Source organism: Girardinichthys multiradiatus, chromosome 7, assembly GCF_021462225.1.
Source record: "Girardinichthys multiradiatus isolate DD_20200921_A chromosome 7, DD_fGirMul_XY1, whole genome shotgun sequence".
NCBI lineage: Eukaryota > Metazoa > Chordata > Actinopteri > Cyprinodontiformes > Goodeidae > Girardinichthys > Girardinichthys multiradiatus.
Window position 1 is genome coordinate 18,794,577 of NC_061800.1, and position 20,172 is coordinate 18,814,748.

A 20,172-nucleotide genomic window follows, 5' to 3' on the forward strand; every position below is an offset into this window, starting at 1 on the left:
GGAGATGGAAAGTAATGGTTATCTTCTAAATGTGGCAGCTGTCTTCTGTATTCTCCACGTTTGGTTTAAGAGTTAGACCTGTAAGATAGAAGCCATTTTTCCTAAAAAAAAATACATTCTGCCTTTACTAAAATCCCCTAGAATATTGTGGAATCATGCTCTAATAGATTCCAAAGGGGTATTTTTGGCACAAAAACAGCAGAAGACCGAATGACTTCAACAGAAAGACAATAACGTTACGGAATGACTTAATCAAAGTCAAGGCTTAAATATGTGGTCATCTAAAGAGATCTGTGGAAGAGGGGTGTCCTCACATTCTGTGAGATTTGGAGTACAGTAGCGTAAAGTTTATAGATCTTTTTACACGACAGAAACCATCATTCTATTAGGAGTGTGTACGCTCAGATCCACCTTACATAACAAATACATAAGGTTTTCTTTTAGAGCCACCCTCTATGTACACACACCATCCCTGGAAGCCTACAGACTGAATTTGTCTGGAACTAAGTTTATTTGGTTTGCCTGATGAGTATTTCTGCACTCCTTCTAACAGATCCCACAACATTTTATGCTTAAATGGGTAGAACATTCGGATAACAACAGGAAGGATCAAGATCCTGATGTTGTTAGATTAAAAGAGTACTTTTTCGAGTGTATGCTACATCTGTTGCAGACAAACATTTAAATGGCCAAATCCATTTCCATTTTAAAACTGCGTTGTGTATTAAAAAGAGGACTTGAGCCACATTAAACTTAAATATGTCAGTTAGCTATGTTAGATGTTGTTCAAGACAAGATTTGACAGTTTGTTTAAATGAGCATTGCCACCTTTAAGTCATTAATATGTAAAGCTGTGAGATGCTCAGAATAAAGGAAATCAGCTTTAAAACGTTTCAAAACGGCCTTTTAATCACAATAAAACTTGTAATGTTCATGACATGAATGTTGCTTCACAACAATCTTAATGTAGATTTCATTTTAAAAACCTTGCTAAGGCAACGCTCAACCCTCCTCCCATTGAAGCGCAGAGACAAAGACAGACACTCCCTCATGCATGCCACTAAAATGCCTCATTTACTACCTTATAAAGTAGTGCTGCCAACCTGTTTCACTTCCTTCCTGTTTGTGATGGGAGCTGTTATCACTGCTGTTTTTTTGCTGTTGCTGTTGTTCTAATTGCTTTTGCTGCTTTCCTTGCAGCCTTCCCGCTGACACCCTTGCCTCACACTTTCCAGCAACACGCCGCTGCGATGACAAGTACTAGAGTTCCCACTCAAGCTGCCTGTTCCTGTAGCTCAACGCACCACTAACCCCCATTCCCTCTCCATCACCACCTCCCCCCTCTTTTCTCCCCTCTCTCTCTTTCTCTCTCCCTTCCTTGCCCTTTGAAGCCTCGGAGATGATGATGATGATGACACCCGCGGTAATCTGTGGATGCTCAGCTTCTGACATGACACACAATTGAGGAACCCTCCCAACTTGATCCGGGTTTCGCTGTTGCATTCAGGAACAGCGCGTCCTCTCTGACAAGCGGAGAGGCCTTTTTCACAGGAGAATAGATGAAGTCAGTGAGGTGGGGCGCATGACTGACAGCACTGTTGAGAGCAGCAAAGCCAGCCCCTGTTTCTCTCTGATCTCTGCTCAGCAGCTGTGCACACTGGCTCTGCTGACCTGGTTTGTCTCTCTGTTTTCAGGCTGAATCTGGGATCAGCTAATCTACAGAGGGGAAACTGAGAGACTGTTAGTGGAGCTTTATTTCTAAGGGAGCCAAAAAAAAAAACAATACAAAAAGCTTCAAAATGAGGAGAAAAATGAAAAATTACTATTGGCCAAGTAAACAATGTTGACTTAGCAACTGATTTATTTTCACTTTGTGATGTTTTATACAGTGTCTTCCAAAAAGATTCCAACTTGTACTTAGGTGAGCCTACAAAATGTTATGTTTGGTGGTAAACTAACACTAACAAAGCAAAACACAGTGGTGACAGCATCATGTTGTGGGGATGCTTATCGTTAAGAGGCACAGTGAAGCTGGTCACAGTTCGTGGGAATACAGACAGAGTTGATTAGCAGTGTAATCTTGGAAGAAAAGCTGTCAGAAAAAACCCAACATTGGAGCAAATGATCACCTTCCAGCAGAGCAGTAACCCTAAACATACAGACACAATGTTTTTGAAGGAGGAATTTGAATAAGAAATAAAGGAATAAAACCTTAATATTTATTGTATTGATAAGTCAATAAAACGAGTTTCTGATGGTTTGTACTTGTACCTGTCTTGATCCCTGGAATACGTTTTGTGTTGTAAGACCAGCCCTGTGATTTTGTATTTTTGCCTTATCTTTCAGGTGTTTCTAAATTTTGGTTTTGTCATTGTTTCAGTAGATGTTTGTGCTCATATTTAGTGACTGATTCCAGATCTCTGTTTCCTTTGTTGTTAATCCTGCTGTTTTATTTTCCAAATCTGCTGAGTTTATTCCTCACATTTCTGTGTTCCCTGATAGCTATTACTGTTGTACATCCAATACTTAGACTCACCTGTTTCACAATTACTCCTCCCAGTATTTAATCACTTCGGCTGCATTCATTGCTAGATTATCCTGTTTACTCCCAGTGATGCTCTGTGCATTTTGGATTTTTTCTTTAGTTTATTGTGCCGTACGTTTTGAACTTCTTCTATTAAAGTCCACATTTATATTTCCTGCTTGCTCCCTTTTTGCTTTTGGGTCTTTCACAAGCAACTAAACATGACATTACCTCACATTTCAAGGGACAGATACAAGAACAAAAAAATGTACTCTTTATGCAGGATATTTTTACCTTGCTCACATTCTGACACTGCTTTATTAACTTATAACAAATTGAATAATGAATGTGATTAAAAAGAACAGTGCATGTTAAACTTGCTAGTTTCAGTGACCCAATGTGCTTGTAAACACCTGTTTAGGTGTGAACAAACAGTTAACCTCTGGTTTGCACAGATTCATTGTTGAACTACATTTTCTAGTAGCCCCGTGGAGCTGGGATACAACACTTAAAAATGAAGACGTCATGAGAAAGCATCACAAAACGGGGTCAGACAATAGCTCTCTAAGCTTTTTACAAAACTTGCACTATAAACAAGTTTTCTATCTATTTTATGCGTGTGCAGTGTGTGTAGGGGTGTTTTGATCTTCGCTTCAGGTCTTGTATGGTTACCTCCATTTTTATTGGTTGGGGACACCACATTGGAGGGTTTTTAATGATGAACAGACACTTAAAGAGACTTAAAGAGACTGCCACAGCATCTCAATCAGATTTACACCCAGACTTTAACTAAGCCATAAAAATCCTTATTTTTTGTAGCATTTCAGACATGGGCTTGCTGATGTGCTTTGGATTATTGTCCTGTGGTTGATCACAGTTATTTCAAGATTTAATAAGAGCAATTATTTTTTCACATAAGGCCTTTTTGGTTTGGATTCCTTTTTCTCTCTCAATAAATAAAATCATTATTCACTGTTAATCACTATTTTTTTGAAATCACTCAGGGTATATTCAAGATTTCATTTGATGTTTGACATGAAACATGAAAGTGTAACATTGTAGACTTATTCCGCCTCAAATTAGGGCAGGAAATCAGGAGAAGAAAAGCTACACAAAAACCAGATTGGGCTTACAGGAGTAGGCTGGGACCCAGAGACTGAAACCAGCCCAGCAGGTTTTACCGCCCCAGTGTTCGCATTCCATAATTCTTGCACAGCAGCAAAGCCTGAGAACTGACCAACCTCATCCCATGTAGAACAACCTGTGCTCTCAGCAAATAGTCTCGGTCAGCCCACCTGTCTTCCTCTCTGGCATAACTACAGGTCTCTGAGTTCCTCCTTTCATATGTCATGGACCTGTCTCCAGATTCAGGGAGTATTGTATGTGTCCAAAACACATTCATTTATCTCACAACACAAAGTAGAAAATACCCTTCTTCAGTTTCACTTTGACAAGAAATGTTTACCGAAGCTCAGATTTCAATCAGTATCCTCCCACCAAGCTGTTGTACATATAGTAACATGCCACTGTTCCAGAGCTATTTCTGTAGCATGAGACCTGTGGGAGTCCCCGTGCTTACCCCGCAGCTGAAGGGTAAGGGAAACTCAACTGTTTACTTTCTCACCTGGAAGCCAGCGGGTGCAACAGTTTAGGTGCATGTGTAATTTAAAAACACAGTCTACTTCACATCTTAGTGGAATATGTTTAGCCTATAAGGAAAAACCCAAACCAGGCTGCCTCTTGAAATGTGCCAGCGTCCGGCCCTTGTGCCTAAATAATTAGTCAATTACACAGTCCATTGGGGTAGCTTTCATAAGACATTGTAGTTACTCTAACCATAGGTGTCTATTAGTTGGAAGTTAGCTGGAACGTTTAAGTCCGTATTTCTAATTTTTAACTAGAAGTGAAAAAAGTCAAAATCATGCTGCAAAGGGATGTTTAACGCTTGTATTACTATCAAGTTAGCAAAGACTGGGTTTAAGAGGAGTTTTTGTTTTGCACTTTAACCTGTTATTTTATAGTCATAAACTATAAATACACAGTAATCTTCAGTACCTGCCACATATCGAGAGCTGAAGTCGTCTTGGAAAGGGGGGCAGAAGCCCTCACTCATTACATATTTAGTGGTAAGTCTACATCCATAAAAATCAACATAAATCCAGCTGGCCTATAATTTTGGTAAGTAAATGTAGGAAATGTAATTTTCGACCAATGAAAACCTGTGAAATCAGTTTGAAACCCACTCAAAAGTGCACAGCCACCATACTAAAATGTCTGTCACTGAAAGTTTGCTACTGTATTGTGGTGTTGGTGGAAGAGATGTGCTGCTAGGGTTTTTGCAAGTTAGAGTTAGAATTTTTTGGGAATTTTTATTCACTTGCGGAAGCTTTGCACAGTAGCCCCCAAAAAGACTCCATAGCAGTAATCAAGATGAGGTTGTGAATGTTTAAGGGTTTCTGCAACAGAGTCAGGAACTGACTGCTAAAAATACCCTATTTTAGGATAGATTTAGTTTAAACCTGACAGGAGAAAGTCTAGCCCAGAATAATCCCTTGATGTGGAGTCTGAAGGATGGAAATCTGCCCTACTGGGCATCTCTGGATGAATAGATATTTAAGAGTATGTGGCAGTTGAATGTTTTTGTTATGTTTCAACTCATTTGAAGAGTTTCTTCAAGGCCTGTGTGTGCTTTGGTTTTCTGATGTTTATACTAGTTTTCTCTCCCACGTCCTTCCTCTCAAAATATCTTAGATTGTTCAAATCAGACATTTAGGAGCAATTGAAAGGTGATTGTTGCTCAATTTTGGAGCACAAATCAAAATATAAAAAGCATTGAGAGGGTTTTACAATCTGTGTGCCTTCTAGTCTCCAACCCTGACCCAGTCTGCTTTGTACATTTCATACCCCTTGCAGTTCTTTTTCCACATTTTATTATTTTACAATCACAAACCTTAGTTAATTTGGTTTGGATTTGTTTGGACCAACAAAAAGTAATGCATAATTGTGAACTGAAAGGAAAAGTAAACATTCGTACACTATATTGCCAAAGGTCTGTCTGTCTACTTTTACTTGTACATGAACTTTGATGACATCCTATCCTTAATTTGTAAGGTCCAGTTTATTGATGCACCCACCAGCAATGGTAACTTTAAATATACTGTAAACATCTTCAATGAGGTTTCGGAGTGTGTTCATAGTTAGATGAGGAAACCAGAACTGCAGCCTCTCCTCTAAACCATCTCAAAGGTGTTCAAGAAGGTTGAGGTCAGTACCTTGTGCAGGACAGTCAAGGTTCTCCGCACCAAACTTTATACACCTGCAGCCATGAAAGTGATTGGGACACCAGTGTATTCTTTTGCAAACTCAATGAAAACATCTCCACAGCATGAATCTCCCACCACATTTTCCTTGCAGCAGCGCTATGTTCAGGGTGACAGGCAGTGTTTCTTTCTTTGTTGCACCTGACCAGAGCACCTTCTTCCACATGTTTGGGGTGTCCTTTCATTGCTTGTGGCAAGATACAAATCAGATTTCTAGTGGCTTTATTTCAATAACTGTTTTCGTCTGGCCATTCAAGAGCTGTGGGATGCAAGACTAATAATTGCCCTGTCAACAGAATCTCCTACCTGCGCAGTTGATCTCTGCAGCCCCTCAAGAGTTACCTCGGGCTCTCGCCTGTCGATTTATAATTTTTAGTAAACATTTTAAAATGGAATCTTTTTTAAATGGTTTGAATACCGTTGCTCAACAATGAAGGCCTTAAAACTAAAATAGATCTCAGTGGCTCAGTCTGAAACTGACTTCTTGGCATTAAGCATCAATGAAGTTCAGGAACCTTCCAGATGACTTAACGTGTACTTTCTCCAACTCTGGCTCTATTTTATCCTTCAATAGAAACCTGAACAATTGTAGTGAGTTCACATTGGTGCGCCTTGCTCTTGGCCCGCCCCCCCTAAACAAACGCTGGCCGGTGATTGGCTATCGTGCATCAGGTCAGTGGGCTGATTTCTCCGTGGATGAATATTCATGAGAACCCTCCCCGGCGAGTTTTTGCTCATGAGAACAGAATGTTTGATATGTGGACGTAATGTTTGCCATATCCTTCACCGGAAGGGAGATCTACCGGACAGACACGGAGGTAAGGTGATGGTCTGAAAGTTCTGAGCGTTGAAAGCTGTTTTTGTTGAGGTTTCTGTATGAGATCTGCACCTGTTCCTGAGACTTTAAAAGAATCTTCTACAAAGTTGAGCCAGTCCAACCAGTTTGTGCAGGCAGTCACTGAGCCAGATCTAAGGGCCTATATGTGTTCCTGTCTCTGTGCTACTTCAGGTCATCTGGTTCAGGTTTCAAACCCGACAAACAGGTTCAGGGACCGCCTCAGTAAGTGGATAAAAGCAGACTCCATCGCCGAGATCTACACAGAACGAGAAGTGGTCCAAGCAGCCTGAGAAGCAGAGGAGCTATAATCTTTTATTGACCGGCGCCAAGATGATGATGCAGCTGTTAGAAACCCCCAAGCAGAAGAACTCCCTCTTCAACGCCATGAACCGCTTCATGGGCGCCGTGAACGACATGGACCAGACCATCCTGGTGCCCAGCCTGCTGCGGGACGTCCCTCTGGAGGAGGACCGGGAGATGGGCCGCCTCAAGTCGGATGTGGACGAGGGGGACATGTACAGCTACTACCAGCTGCTCAAGTCCATCCGCAGTGACATGGAGTGGGGCGTCCGGTGCGCTTCGGCCGACGAGAGGCTCAAGGAGAGCATGAAGATCACCCGCTCACACTCCTCCGCCTCCACCTGCTCCTCCGCCTCCACCTGCTCCTCCGCCTCCGCCTGCTCCTCCATCTCCAGTTCTTCCGCGTCGTTCTCCGAGGAGGAGGACGAAGGGGAGGACGAGGATCTGCAGAAGCAGTTCCAGTTCCACCTAACTGGGCTGCAGGGGGTTCTGTCCAAGCTGACCCAGCAGGCCAACTCGCTCACCAAGCGCTACAAACAGGAGCTTGGCATCGGAGGATGGGGCCAGTAAGACCAGCAACAAACTGGACTCTTTTTCTAAAGTCTTAACTGGCTGAACTGAACTGTTTTCCTCAGTGGGCCTGATTTCTGCTACTGATGCTGCTGATGAAACAATCATCTGAATGGTGGTGAAGAAGGCAGCAGCTACATGGTTTTGGTCCTGATTAAAGCATTAATGTTCCTATGTTTTGCACTCTGATGTGTTCTGCACAGTATACATTCAGGTCATGTCAGATGAAACTATTTAAGCCTCTATTTAATATATTTATTATTTCCCAATGTATCCTGTTGAGCTACGTGAAAGTTCCTAATGTAGGGAAAAAGTGGACTGAACCAGTACTGGCAAGAGACTCAACATCTCTTCTAAGATGATGATGATGCCAATGGGTTCACATGTATTTGTCCTTTACTGATTCTATCAGTCTGATGTATTGTTTTGAATAGTGTTTTTATTTTTTGCTTAGAATGAGGCAGATGCTGTCTAGCTGCCCTTGATCTCTTTGTGTCCTACATGGTCAATGAACTGGAATCCAATGATAATTCTTCTGCGAGGAGAATAATGAGGGTTTCCATGAGAGACTGTCTCTGTTGTTACTGTCGTTTAGCCTATTTGGTATTATTATTACAAGGTCCATCTGTCAAAGCAAGCAATTACTTTTGTATGCACCTTTTTTATACCTGTACTTAATAAACTTTTATATAAATGTACTACTTTTTTGGAGTATGATTTTTCTACCAGACCACAAAACCTTTCAAATGTCTGTGCATCCTATTATTGTCCACTGTTACTCCAACACAAAACTGGTTTTTTTTTTAAATGCAGGCAAGCGAGGAAGCAGAGTGAGATGATCACGCTTTAATGAAGTGAGCCAACTTACAAATACTGGCGTAAACAGAAAAACACCTGACTGAATATACGTAAACAAATACCAAACCAAAATTCTACATCGTGGCAAAATATTTAGCTATAATTTTAAACGAGCTGTAAAAATGTTTGCACCCTCGGAGATTTCTTCAACGATAAATACAAAAAGCATTATTTTTTAGAGGAAACAACCTAAGGGATATTTAATTGGCCTTTTGTTATTTTGTGCATTCATTGTGATTAATCCAATTTATCGTGAAGCTGAGTTCACTTGCCCTAGCCTCAAATTTGCATGGTTACTGCCAGGCCCATAGAATCAAGAAATCACTTAAATAGAACCTGTCTGATGACAGGAAGTAGGCTAGAAGATCCCAGAAAGCAAAACATCATGATATGATCTAAAGAAATTCAAGAATAGATGAGAAACACAGTCATAGTCTTTGCAATCCTTCAGTCTAGAGAGTATTAGCCATTTCTAAGGTGTTGGGACTCCTGTGAACTACAGTGAAAGCCATTATCCACAAAAGAAGGACACATAGACCAGTAGGGAACCTTCTCAGGAGTGATTGGCCATTAAAAGTATGTCCCAAATCTGACACAAGACAATGCAGAGACATAAAGAAAAGACAACCTATTTAATTAAAAGCGTGGTTTTTAGACTGTGGGAAAAAAAAACCAAAGTACCCAGAGAAAACCCACACAGGCACGCCACTGAGTAGCCATTGTCTGACTGTGTAGGGTTCCCATAAAATGCATTGGAGGCAAATGTTGGAAGTCTTCTAAAGAGTTTGATGAAAACTCTTTAAGCAACAATTAACAGCAGCTGAATGCAGCTTTCAAATATTGCCTTTAAATCCTCCAAAAAGAAACGAGAAACAATGAGCAGCCAATGAGGAGATAAAGAATATAGTGATTGTCAGTCAGTCAGTCATTTTCTACTGCTTATTCCATAGTGGGTCGCGGGGAAGCTGGTGCCTATCTCCAGCAGTCTATGGGCGAGAGGCGGGGTACACCCTGGAAAGGTCGCCAGTCCATCGCAGGGCAACACACAAACAACCATGCACACACTCATTCACACACCTAAGGGCAATTTAGAGAGACCAATTAATCTAACAGAATATAGTGATTGACTGTCTATAAATATCCCGGTGGAATATGTGATTATTAGCATGCATATCCACTTTATAACAATTCGTTTTATCATATCATTTAATATTTATTTTGGATCATAACTAGGAAAACATGTTAGGTATCGTTTTTGGTGATTGTGATTAAACAATAATATGTATTATAGGTTCTAACAATATGCCACTGACTGTGTTTTCCTAAAACAAGCTGTAAGTGGGAAAAGGTGGACAAGGACAAAACAACAACAACATGCTCAAATCCTTTCAATTAGTTTGTCTGGACCACGAGGTGAAGAATAGGTTAGACTAAAAATATTTTAGGCATGTCTGTTCATCGGCTGCCTAACACATTTTTGGTGAGTTTTGTGAATGAAAGCAGCTTGTTGAGGTCTGAGGACAGAAGAAAACGAGCAAACTGGTTCAAGATTAATGAACAGCAACAGTAGCCCAAATAATCACCAATTTTAACAAAGATATCTCTGAGCGCATGGCTCCCAAACCTTGAGGTAGATGGGGTATAGCAGCAGAAGACCAGAACTGGCACAGGTTGTCAAATATAACAAAATTGCATAACACATTGGAAAAAAAGCAGCCTGTTCCAGTGAGTCTTGATCTCAGCTAAAGCATTCAGATGGTAGGGTCTCAATATGGTGTAATCAATTAAAGCGTGGAATCATCCTGCCTTGTGTTATTGATTCAGGCTGCTGGTGGTTGTGTCATGGTGTGGGAGATATACTCTGAGACCCTTAGTACCATACTCAATACCTGGGTATTGTTGAGGACAATGTCAGCCTTTTATGACCCATCTTCTGAAGGCTTCTTCCAGCAGGGTAATTAACCCGGTGACAAAGCTCAAATTGGCTTCTAGAACATGACAATGCGTTTTCTGTACTCCAGTGGCCTCCACAGTCATTAGATCTCACTTCATAGAACCTTAAGGATGTGGTGCCATTGGAGATTTTCGTCATGAAAGTGCAGCCGACAAATTTGCAGCAGCTGCAAGATGGTATTATCAGAATCAGCTTTATTGTCATGTCAACATTGACCAAAATCTCTGAAAAAGACCTTCTTGAATTTTGCTATAAGAATCAAGGCAGTTCTGAAGTCTGGATCCGCTATCAACCAGGTATACCTAATGAAGTGGCTGTTGAGTGGATATTATTTAATAAATATCTTTTACGTTTACAATTTAGTGAGATCTCATAAAAAATATATTTTGTAGCATAGCAACTGGATATTTTTGGATATTTTTTAAGTATGGAAAACTTGGTAGATATCGATTTCATTCATTGTGCTTGAATATTGGCTTCTAACAATGTGCTGTTTAATTGAAGTTCCTATAAAACATGCTACGAGCAGGAAAAGGTGGCTCGGGTGAGGACAAAGCAGCTCAGTACTGATACTATTTGTTTAGGGTTTGGGTAAATCTGCAACAAATAGACTCCTTTTTTTGCACTGGACGTAAATGCACTAATACTTATACTAATACTAATAGTTGTATGCATAGAAGCTTCCCTTAGTTAACAACTATGATGAATGTATTTAAAGATGGTGGTGGATTAAACTGCCTGCAGGTTGAGGAATGTTCCCTGTCTGTTAAGTTTCAAGTGACAACACCTTAAACCACAGAAACTCAGTAAACTGGAGTCTATAGGGGGTAATTTTGGGATGTTTAGTGCTGTTTGAAAAGGAGCAAAGGTGAATGGATCTAGAAATACATTTCTATTCTTCTTTTGATTTCTCAGTCTGTTGGAAAAAAATTTAAATGACTCAAAGTTCTGTAATGTAAGTTAAGTATAATAAATACTCGAATTAGAAACGTTGCTTCCGTTTTCTGAATAAAAGTAGTTATGCAACACCTCAACACGACGAACAGGAAATAGGTTCCAGATTTCATTCTTTATTGTCTGACTGACTCATAGCAAAGGCCATGTGGGTGCAGCTGGGGTGTCAGTGACACCGTAAGCCGATAAAGTCAAACACACCCATTTTTAGCCTTTGATTATTGGCCTTTATTCTTGCACACAAGCGTAGAAACGAAGCACAGAAAATGAACTTGTAGTTCTTTTCAATTAAATTTATTTCCATGATTTGGTGTAATTATTGCAGCAGAAACTTTATAGACATAATTTTTTTTAAATCTCATTTTTGTATCATACTGATGATGATGCTGATGGTATGCAAAGGTTCTTAATTACTTCTTAGTTAATCGATAACCTTAGCTTTTGTGAAGCCAGACTTTCTTTAAATGCCCTTAAATGTTCTCTGAGCAATATTTTCTCAAGGTTTTAGCTGTTGCCTTTTGGCATATACTGCTTTTTACTTATTTATTAATTGAAAACATGGCATGCCTCGGTTTTGTGCGCAGTCAATTCCTAAAGAAATTGAAAACTTTAGACAACTGGATGACAAAAAGAAATATCAGCAGAAAGAGTCCAGTAGATAAATGGAGTTTAAAAAGGATGTTTGGTGTTCTAAGATAGGCAAGTGGAAGAAATTCACACCAAATGTAAAACAGGACCTCCTGGATGCAATGAGCCAATGTGTTGGCTAATATAGTGCAATGGGAAAACTATTGTTTATATAACAAATATTTTATGCTGACCAGAGTGTAGCTTAGTTGGCTTCTTTTTTTGCAGTTGCAACAAAAAAATAAGCATCAAATGTATTTTTTTTTGTTAGGTCCCAAGGTTTTATAAGGTTTTGCGTTGATCCTTTTGACTATGGGCCTTGGAGTATTTTATAGGTCAGAGTCAGTGACCGTAACAAACAATTTAACCTGCAAGCTGAAAAGCAATAAATATGGATGTAGGTTTAAAATGATCTCAAGGAAGCAGTTCCCCGTTGTGTTTTAAACTCTGTAAAGCACTTCATCTTACACCTTTAATAGAATCATGCATGCTAGGTATGAGAGATTGCTGCAAAGTCAATGACACAATGCAATCAACAGTTTATAATAAACTAAATTTGACTGCATTGTTTGATAACTAGGATCAACTGGAAAGTATGAACTTGACTTGGAATCTGTCTGATATGACTGAACAGATTTTGTTAAGTGTCTTGAGATGGCTTGTTGTGAATTGGTGCTATAAAAATAAACTGAATTCAACTAAATTATAAATAAAGTTTGACTGAAAGACTGATTTAGTTCACAAGCAGAACAGATACTATTGCTGAAAGGATAGGACATGAAGAATTTAGATAGCTTTATGATTACTTCTGCTGGTTTCTGAAAGGAAGAACTTAGATAATTTTATGATTAACCACGAAGATAACAGTGTTACACAGTAGAGAAAAGAATGTAGAGTGGGCCATGTTGCTGTCAAGTTTTCTAATAGTTTCCATGAACTGTGTCAGAACTATTTATTGCTGCTGTTGGACAAAAACGTTGTAGCTCCAAAAACAGAGCCCTTTAGAAAATGAAAAACAAAAACAAACATCTTGCTTCTAAATGGAAATACATATTGTCTTTTTGATACTTTTCACTGGAAATGTGTCGTTGAAACCAAAGACAGATTTGAAGTGTGATCGGTTGATTTTCACAAGAAAACAAAAATGACCAAAAATTGAGGTATATCGTATTTGCCTGATAGTAACATAAATAAAAGTTAATATGTGAAGACTGTATTTATATTGGCTAAGAAAATAATTGTAAAGAGGCCAATGACAACAAAAGCTTCAGGACAAAGGCGCAGTACAACACACCTCTAGACAGAGCATGCATATTATGTAAGACTGGTTGAACAACCTCTCAGGTTATCGGTATAATCTTAGTTACATAACTAGTTTGTGCTTAATCCTTACGGAAATGTCTGGTCATTTCCTTTACTATATAAAACCATACCCATAGCAACAGGAGAGGATGATTTATGCAAATGACCTAAGAACATAAACTATAGCAACAACCACCATGTACACATGCATAGTATTTTAATGGGATTTTATGTGAAGGACTAACAAAGCAGTGCATTATTGTAAAGTAGTAGGAAAATGACAAATTGATTTCAAATTGTTTTACAAAAATAGTGTGATTCTTTTACTTTCAGAAGTCACCTTATTAGGTAAGTGTTTAAGCAATGTGTAATTTAACCACAAATGTTTTTTAGGGAAGCAGCCAAGATGTCCATGGTAACTCTGGAGGAGCTGCAGAGATCCCCAGCTAAGTTGGGAGAATCTGACGCAACATCTATTACATGTGCATTCCATAAATCTGGCTAAATCTGTCGCTAGATTCCACATGTGGAGGAAGAAAATGGCACGAAGAAAGCCGTTGTTGAAAGAAAGCCAAGATAGTTCTATTCACAGCTTTCTACAAGTCATGTCGGAGACAGCAAATATGTGGAAATTTGAACTTTTTATGTGTTTGGTAGAAGACTGACACTGCTCATTACCCTGAACACATCATGACACATGCTGGTGGCAGGATCATGCCTTTGGTAAGATGGATGAAGCTAAATTCAGAGAAAAGGACAAAAAATATTGCTGCAAAGAACTTAAAGAAAGACAGATGAATATAATGGGTTTGATCAAAGCATATTTGAGTGGCCTAATCAAAGTCCAGACCTGAATCCTGTTTGTTCCATGTTGTAAATGGGCCAGAATTTCAGTCTTTAGATGTGCAATGCTGGTATAGACTCAGATAGAGTATTGACTCAGGGGAGCTGAATACACCATTACTTTTCACAGTTTTGTTTGTACTGTTTTTCTTCTGCTTATGTTGATCTATCACATTAAATCTCAATAAAACACATTATTGTTTGTGGTTCAAATATAGCCTAACTGTGAAAAAGCTCAGGAGATGAATTATTCAGACCAATATTGTCTGGAGAATTGAAATTTAAAAACGTTAGGGTCGAAATTTAACCGCTGAAAATGCACAAATGTTTTCCGTCGGAGTGGATAAAAAAAAACCTTTAAAGTGTGTTAGACCTTACAGAAATGTGTCCCTTTAGCCACAGAGTTTTATTATGCAAGTACTGGGAGAAACTCACACTCTTTGTGACCCGTCGCACGCACGGTAGAAACAGGAAGTAAAGGGAAAGCTACAACCAAACAAAAACAAGCTGAGCAAAATTTATTTGAAAACCGTGTTAAAATGGACTCTCGGACTTTAAGTAACCAGTCACGCTGCGTGTTTTTTAAATCCCTCTCAGAGGACTATCGATGTGTAAGTAGCCTCTGTTAGAGTAACATCAGCTTTAGCTTGGGAGCTAATTAGCCACATTATAACGCTGCTTTTTGCCTGTAGTTACCTATTATTATCATTAACATTAGTATAACTATGTCATTTCTGTTCAGCGGTTCTTCCGCTGATGAAGCGAGCTCTGACACCTGCATATTTCCTGATGCTAATAATAGCAGTGAGCTGCCACTAATCCTGGATGATTAGCTTCACTTCATCGCTGCTGATTCCTGTTAGCTCAGCCTCTGAAAGCGGCTGCTTCTGGCTTGCATCACTTGACATACCGATCCTACTGAATCAGTGCCAGTTTTCAGGTATAGCCTCATTAGCCCTGAAAAGAAATACATCTGTAAACATACTCAGCAGGCATGGCGAATTAAAAAATCACGCGATACTGTAAATGGAGGTATAGGCTTCATATTTGTGTATCAAAGTCCTCTTACAAATCAGTAAAACCTCATTAAGAGCAAGAAGTGGATGATTTTCTTTCATGCTCACTAACAAATCTATAAAGAAACAACCCACAGAAGCTTTTTAGCTTTAGTTTGTCTGTATTTCATACAATTATGAGTTTGAATTTATTGCATTAGCTGTTCGAAGCTCTTTCATAAATACAGTTCCAGTCAGAAGTTTACATACTACCATCATTGAATTTAGATTTTATGTGCATTTCAACTGTTCTTTTTCTAATTTGATATCAATATACATCATATACAGCTTCAATTAATTTAAAATACAAGAGTTGGGTGCACAAGATTGAACTTATTTTGAATTTTCTCTGATCCACCATGTTTCATACCTACACTTATTGGTTTAATTATGCATAATAATAGGTCTCTGGCATTATTCTGGCTGGTTAGTTGAATACTTTTCTCATTAGAAATTGTAGAACTCATATAATTGGGTTGGTTTCTTGGCAACCTTTCGAACATATGTTCAATAAAACTGAGGTCACAGTTTTGAGCAGACCATCCAGGAACCTGAATAAAACAGCTTCTGAAAAGGCCCCAACCTTAAACCTATTGAAAATGTATGAACTGTGCTTCAAATCCAGTTCTGAGACAGGAAACTAGCCTGGATAAATAAAGACTACCGACACAAATATCTAGCTATTATGTTTACATGAGCTTGTGGAAGTCTACAGAAACTGTCTGATTCTGTGCAACTTGCCATGGGACATTTATTTAAACATATTTTCACTGATGTATTTAAATATTTGAGCTTGTATGGAAAAGATTAACATTGCTTGCATCAAAGAAAATCTACAATAGATTTAAGTTATTATCTGAACTCATTTCATTTTGTGGTTTGACGTGTGTTATCTGTAGCTCCAAATTGCTTTATGGATATTTGATAAATCCTCAGCTTCTCGTGACACCAGAATGTTCTAAATCCTGTTTTGTTTTCACATTTGAATATATTTTTCAATGTGCAAAAACATCCAGTGAGAGTAAATAATTATTTTTTTATTTTATCTTTTAATTTTTGAAGTTTATCTGAATGTCTAGAAACCTTTAACCAGCAATTCATTTAAAAACATTTCATCAGCCACTCTTCAAAATGGGAAATACAAGAGAATATGCTGTTTAAGTAAAGTTCAGTAGGACAACATAGGACATGTGATAGAGGTATTTTTGTGGTCCACAGTAGTGTGGAAAAATCAGTCCTTGAAATTGCACAAACGCTTGGTTACTCCAGTTTAAAATAAACAATTAGCAGCCAATTTAACATAGCTGCAGTGCCACACAGGCAACATGGCTCAAATGTATTTGAAGCAAATAAACTGAGAGGAGGCCTTTTATAAAAAAATTTGGTTTTCGTAAAAGGATCTTACAAAAGTATTTTTCTTTTGAGTCTTCCAGTTAATAAATTAATTTCTGCATAATTTCTATTTGGTTTTACAGGATTTATACAAACATTTAAAACAGAAAAGCAACAATTACTTCTACTGCTGCTAAAAAAACGTGAAGTAATTTTCATTACAGGTACAGCAATGCTATTCCATACACAGTACAATTGAAACCAGATATTTACACCAAGACACCAAGCCTTTTTTCATGTTTGAGGTCAGTTAGGAATGCCAAAATTATTTCTATTTGCTAAGGGCCAGCATATTGAGAAAATATGTGTTTAGAAAATATTTTTGACGGTGTCATACTCGTAGTTAAAAGAAATGAATTAAAAATCAAGTCATCATATCGTTCAGGAAGGAGACAGTTTCTGTGCCGCAGAGATGTTTTGCTGCGATACGTGTGTTTCAACCTCAGAACAGACGCCAAAGACGCTGCGAAGTTGCTGAAACATTTGACCCAATCCATACAGTTTAGAATATTCTGAAGCTGTAACCTGGTATACTTTGATACCGGCAGTTGCCCCTAGCCTACATATATGTGAGATTTTTGAATTCTTCAGTGGATGGATGTCTCTGTTTTATATGAACAGTAACACATGACAGTAATGCTGTTTTCCCAGACCAGTATAGAGCATCTTACTGGCTGAAGGATGTTTTTTTGTTGTTAGCTGATGATGTGACTCTCCTCACATACTGGCGGCAACAGCAATGTTACAGATCTGAGCGTGTGGGCGTGCCCTCTCTGCTTTGCATGCAAGGCGGCTGCTGGCCTTTTCATTTTCACCAAAGCTTGCTGGACTGAGTCGCAGGTTTCTCATTCCCTTCATTCCTTGGTAATTTTCCTTTCATTTCTCGGCGCCTCTTTCCTCTAAGTTTAACGAAGATGCAGAGAGCCTGGTCCTAGCTCTGCTCATTATCACATCGGCCTGCGTTTATGCGTCGTACGTCTCTCAGCTGTCACTTACTAACACTCATCCCCCCCCCCCCCCCCACTCCCCCTTTTGTTTGCTGCCAGGCAAAATAGGTCGGATTCGTGTGGATGTGACATCCGCCAACATCTTTGAGTACACATCTCAGGTGTCAGTACATTGCAGCTGTTTATGTTTAGCGGAGTACTCTGAGTGCAAATCTAATTTTGCAATCCCTCCCAGTCTCTGGCGTGTTTGCAGACACGTACACAAACACACACACACACACACACACACACACACACACACACACACACACACACACACAGGTAAGCTGGAACAAATGACAGTCTTGTCTTCCTGTTGGGCTCTAAGCTTGTGATTATTATGATGGTGGTACAGCATTTGCTAGACCCTTCTGAACACGTTTCCATAGGGCTTTACCTGAAACAAATGTAACACACATAGTTAGGTCAGCCAAGGACTTTAATATGTTGTGAGCCATGGACTAATCAATTGTTTCTGTTTCACAGGTGGTGATTTTATCAGTAAAGCGAGCCACAGGAACCTTCTCCTTACTTGGATGGTGAATATTTCTGTTTTCTATTTTTTCAAATCAGCTTAGCCCAAAAAGTAGGGGAATTTGTGTCTAGTCTCCAAAGCACTAAAGAAGCCCCTGTTTGTTATGAATCAATGGCTAAATTGCCAAAATGTCTTGTTTCATCAAACTCCATCCACTATCCAATCCAAGGGCAGTCCAGAGTCGGTCCTTAGGGGCCGGGTGCTGCACGTTTTGATTACCGGGCGTTTGCTGAACTGCAACCACCAGAATCAGGTGTGTTAAAGCAGGGAAACATCTAAAACGTGCAGGACAGCAGCCCTCGAGGACCGACTCTGGACAACATGAAACCGAACTAAATGCACCCTATCAAAACATTTTGAGCCACTTTAAAAACACCGTAGTTGTTAGTTAGGATTCCTCAGGTCTTTGCAGAAACTTGCATTTAGAAATGTCAGTTTATGAACTAAAAGTTAAGAATAAAATTTTACGTTTAACATAGTCCACTGTGCATTTTATATAGAAAGGTGGAAGCTGAGTCTTATTGAATTCTTAAGGACTTCCAAGGCACTAAGACCTCTTAACATTTGCTCTGTTGCTGCTGTTCATGCACCTTTTCTAGTAAAGCTTTGAAATACAGCCACCACCACACGTACTGGCCCCACAGTAAAGATGAGAGATAATCCTTCAAACATAGTTATCTTGTATCGCAGTAGCCTGATCTTATACAGAAACAAATCCCATCTCTAAGTACATTTATTCATTGGGGGAAAATCACACGTTTTTTTTTTTTTTTTCATTAAAATCGGTGATCGCACCCCATGCAGTTCTTTAAAGTACTAACATTTTTTGCAATTCAATCATTCTGGTAACATTTAATGAGTAGTTTCCCTTCGGTTTAAGCATGGCAAGGCACAGAGGCTTTTTCATCAGTAGACTGAAAGGAGTTGAAAAAGGACTCCAGAGCTCACTGTTTGAGAACCTCAGCAAAAACTGGCATCTGGAGCTCACCAAGTCTCCATAACAACCATTAGGTGCTACCAATGAGCAAACTGGTTGTTTGGGGAGTATGGCAGTAAAACAAAAATTAAAAATAGTTTGCTAATTGCTACAAGGACTTTAACTAGAAATGTGGACTTGAGTCACATGAGAACATACGGAAAATAACCTTGTGCCTGCTGTAAAATCCAGGGGATGATCTGTGATGCTGTGGGCCTGTCTCTCATCTAAAGGTCATGGGGACCTTGTTGGGGTCACAAACCTTTTTAAATACCAGAACATTTTTGACAACAATCTGGTAGACTGTGCCAGAATCAGCAGCCAGATCAACACTGAAATGATTTACCTGACTAAAAAACCCCCAATCTTCCTGAGTGGATGTATGAGAACACTGAGGGCTGAATAACTGGCAAAGGAAGTATGCAAAATATTAAGAGCTGATGGTTTTGATTTCCGTAAAAGAAACAAAGCAAAACAGTTATTTCTGAGCATGATTTTTCCCATCTGAATAAATATACTCAAATTCATTTAGGCATTTTCTGAAATTGTCAGCATGAGATTATTGCTGCTGCAATAAAAAATTAATAAATTAAATTAATATTTAATAACAGGCTGTTACACATGGTAACCAGCGGTGCCAATGAAAGGGGCAATTAAGATTAAAATAATAAAGAGGATTTATTAGTTATACATGGTCATGTGATAATTGTAGGCGCTCAGCAAGGAAGTAGGAACGTTGTTTGGCAGTTGTTAATATACAGTATGTCATATCAGTGGAAATTGATGTCATACTTAAAGGGACATGGTTTACAAGGTTCAGTGACATCAGCAGCAAAAGTTTCATAATGCAGACGATTTATGACTTCTTGCTACTCTGCAAAAAACAGCTTAGGGAAAAAGAGCAGCTCGGCAAAAATAAATATTCATGTTTCTTCAATAAGGCAAATTAGTTCTTGGTGGCCTTGTTTGATTTCTTAAAGCCTAAACATCTAAGGTGCCTGGAAACAGGATACCCGTGTGTTATATTTGGTAAAGTCCCATTTATAAGTAATTGTGCATCCGCATCTGGCAATACCCAAAGAACCGGATATCATCCAATAGGCTCGGATGAGATTTCCCACAATCAGCCCTGTAATTG

General features: G+C 39.1%; 2 protein-coding genes across 4 annotated transcripts in view; both read left to right on the forward strand.

Moving 5' to 3' along the window:
- The first annotated feature begins 6,512 nt into the window (after positions 1-6,512).
- mid1ip1a (MID1 interacting protein 1a) lies at positions 6,513-8,250 on the forward strand. Its single transcript, XM_047370856.1, has 2 exons — positions 6,513-6,662; positions 6,854-8,250. The coding sequence occupies exon 2, from the start codon at positions 7,013-7,015 to the stop codon at positions 7,550-7,552; it is 540 nt and encodes a 179-aa protein (XP_047226812.1). The 5' UTR covers positions 6,513-6,662; positions 6,854-7,012; the 3' UTR covers positions 7,553-8,250.
- Positions 8,251-14,545: 6,295 nt separating this feature from the next.
- si:dkey-100n23.5 (cyclic AMP receptor-like protein A) overlaps positions 14,546-20,172 on the forward strand; it is an 82,022-nt gene continuing 76,395 nt past the window's right edge. For 2 of the 3 annotated variants that reach the window (XM_047371384.1, XM_047371386.1), the window contains exons 1-2: positions 14,546-14,701; positions 18,010-18,062. In XM_047371384.1, the coding sequence (XP_047227340.1) occupies positions 14,630-14,701; positions 18,010-18,062 (125 nt within the window). In that variant the 5' untranslated portion in view covers positions 14,546-14,629. The remainder of the gene's footprint in view (positions 14,702-18,009; positions 18,063-20,172) is intronic. The other variant, XM_047371385.1, reaches the window with a different exon arrangement.

What these genes read in the sequence shown, in the direction of transcription:
- mid1ip1a (XM_047370856.1), top strand. Translation starts at nt 7,013, where the DNA reads ATGATGATGCAGCTGTTAGAAACCCCCAAGCAGAAGAACTCCCTCTTC.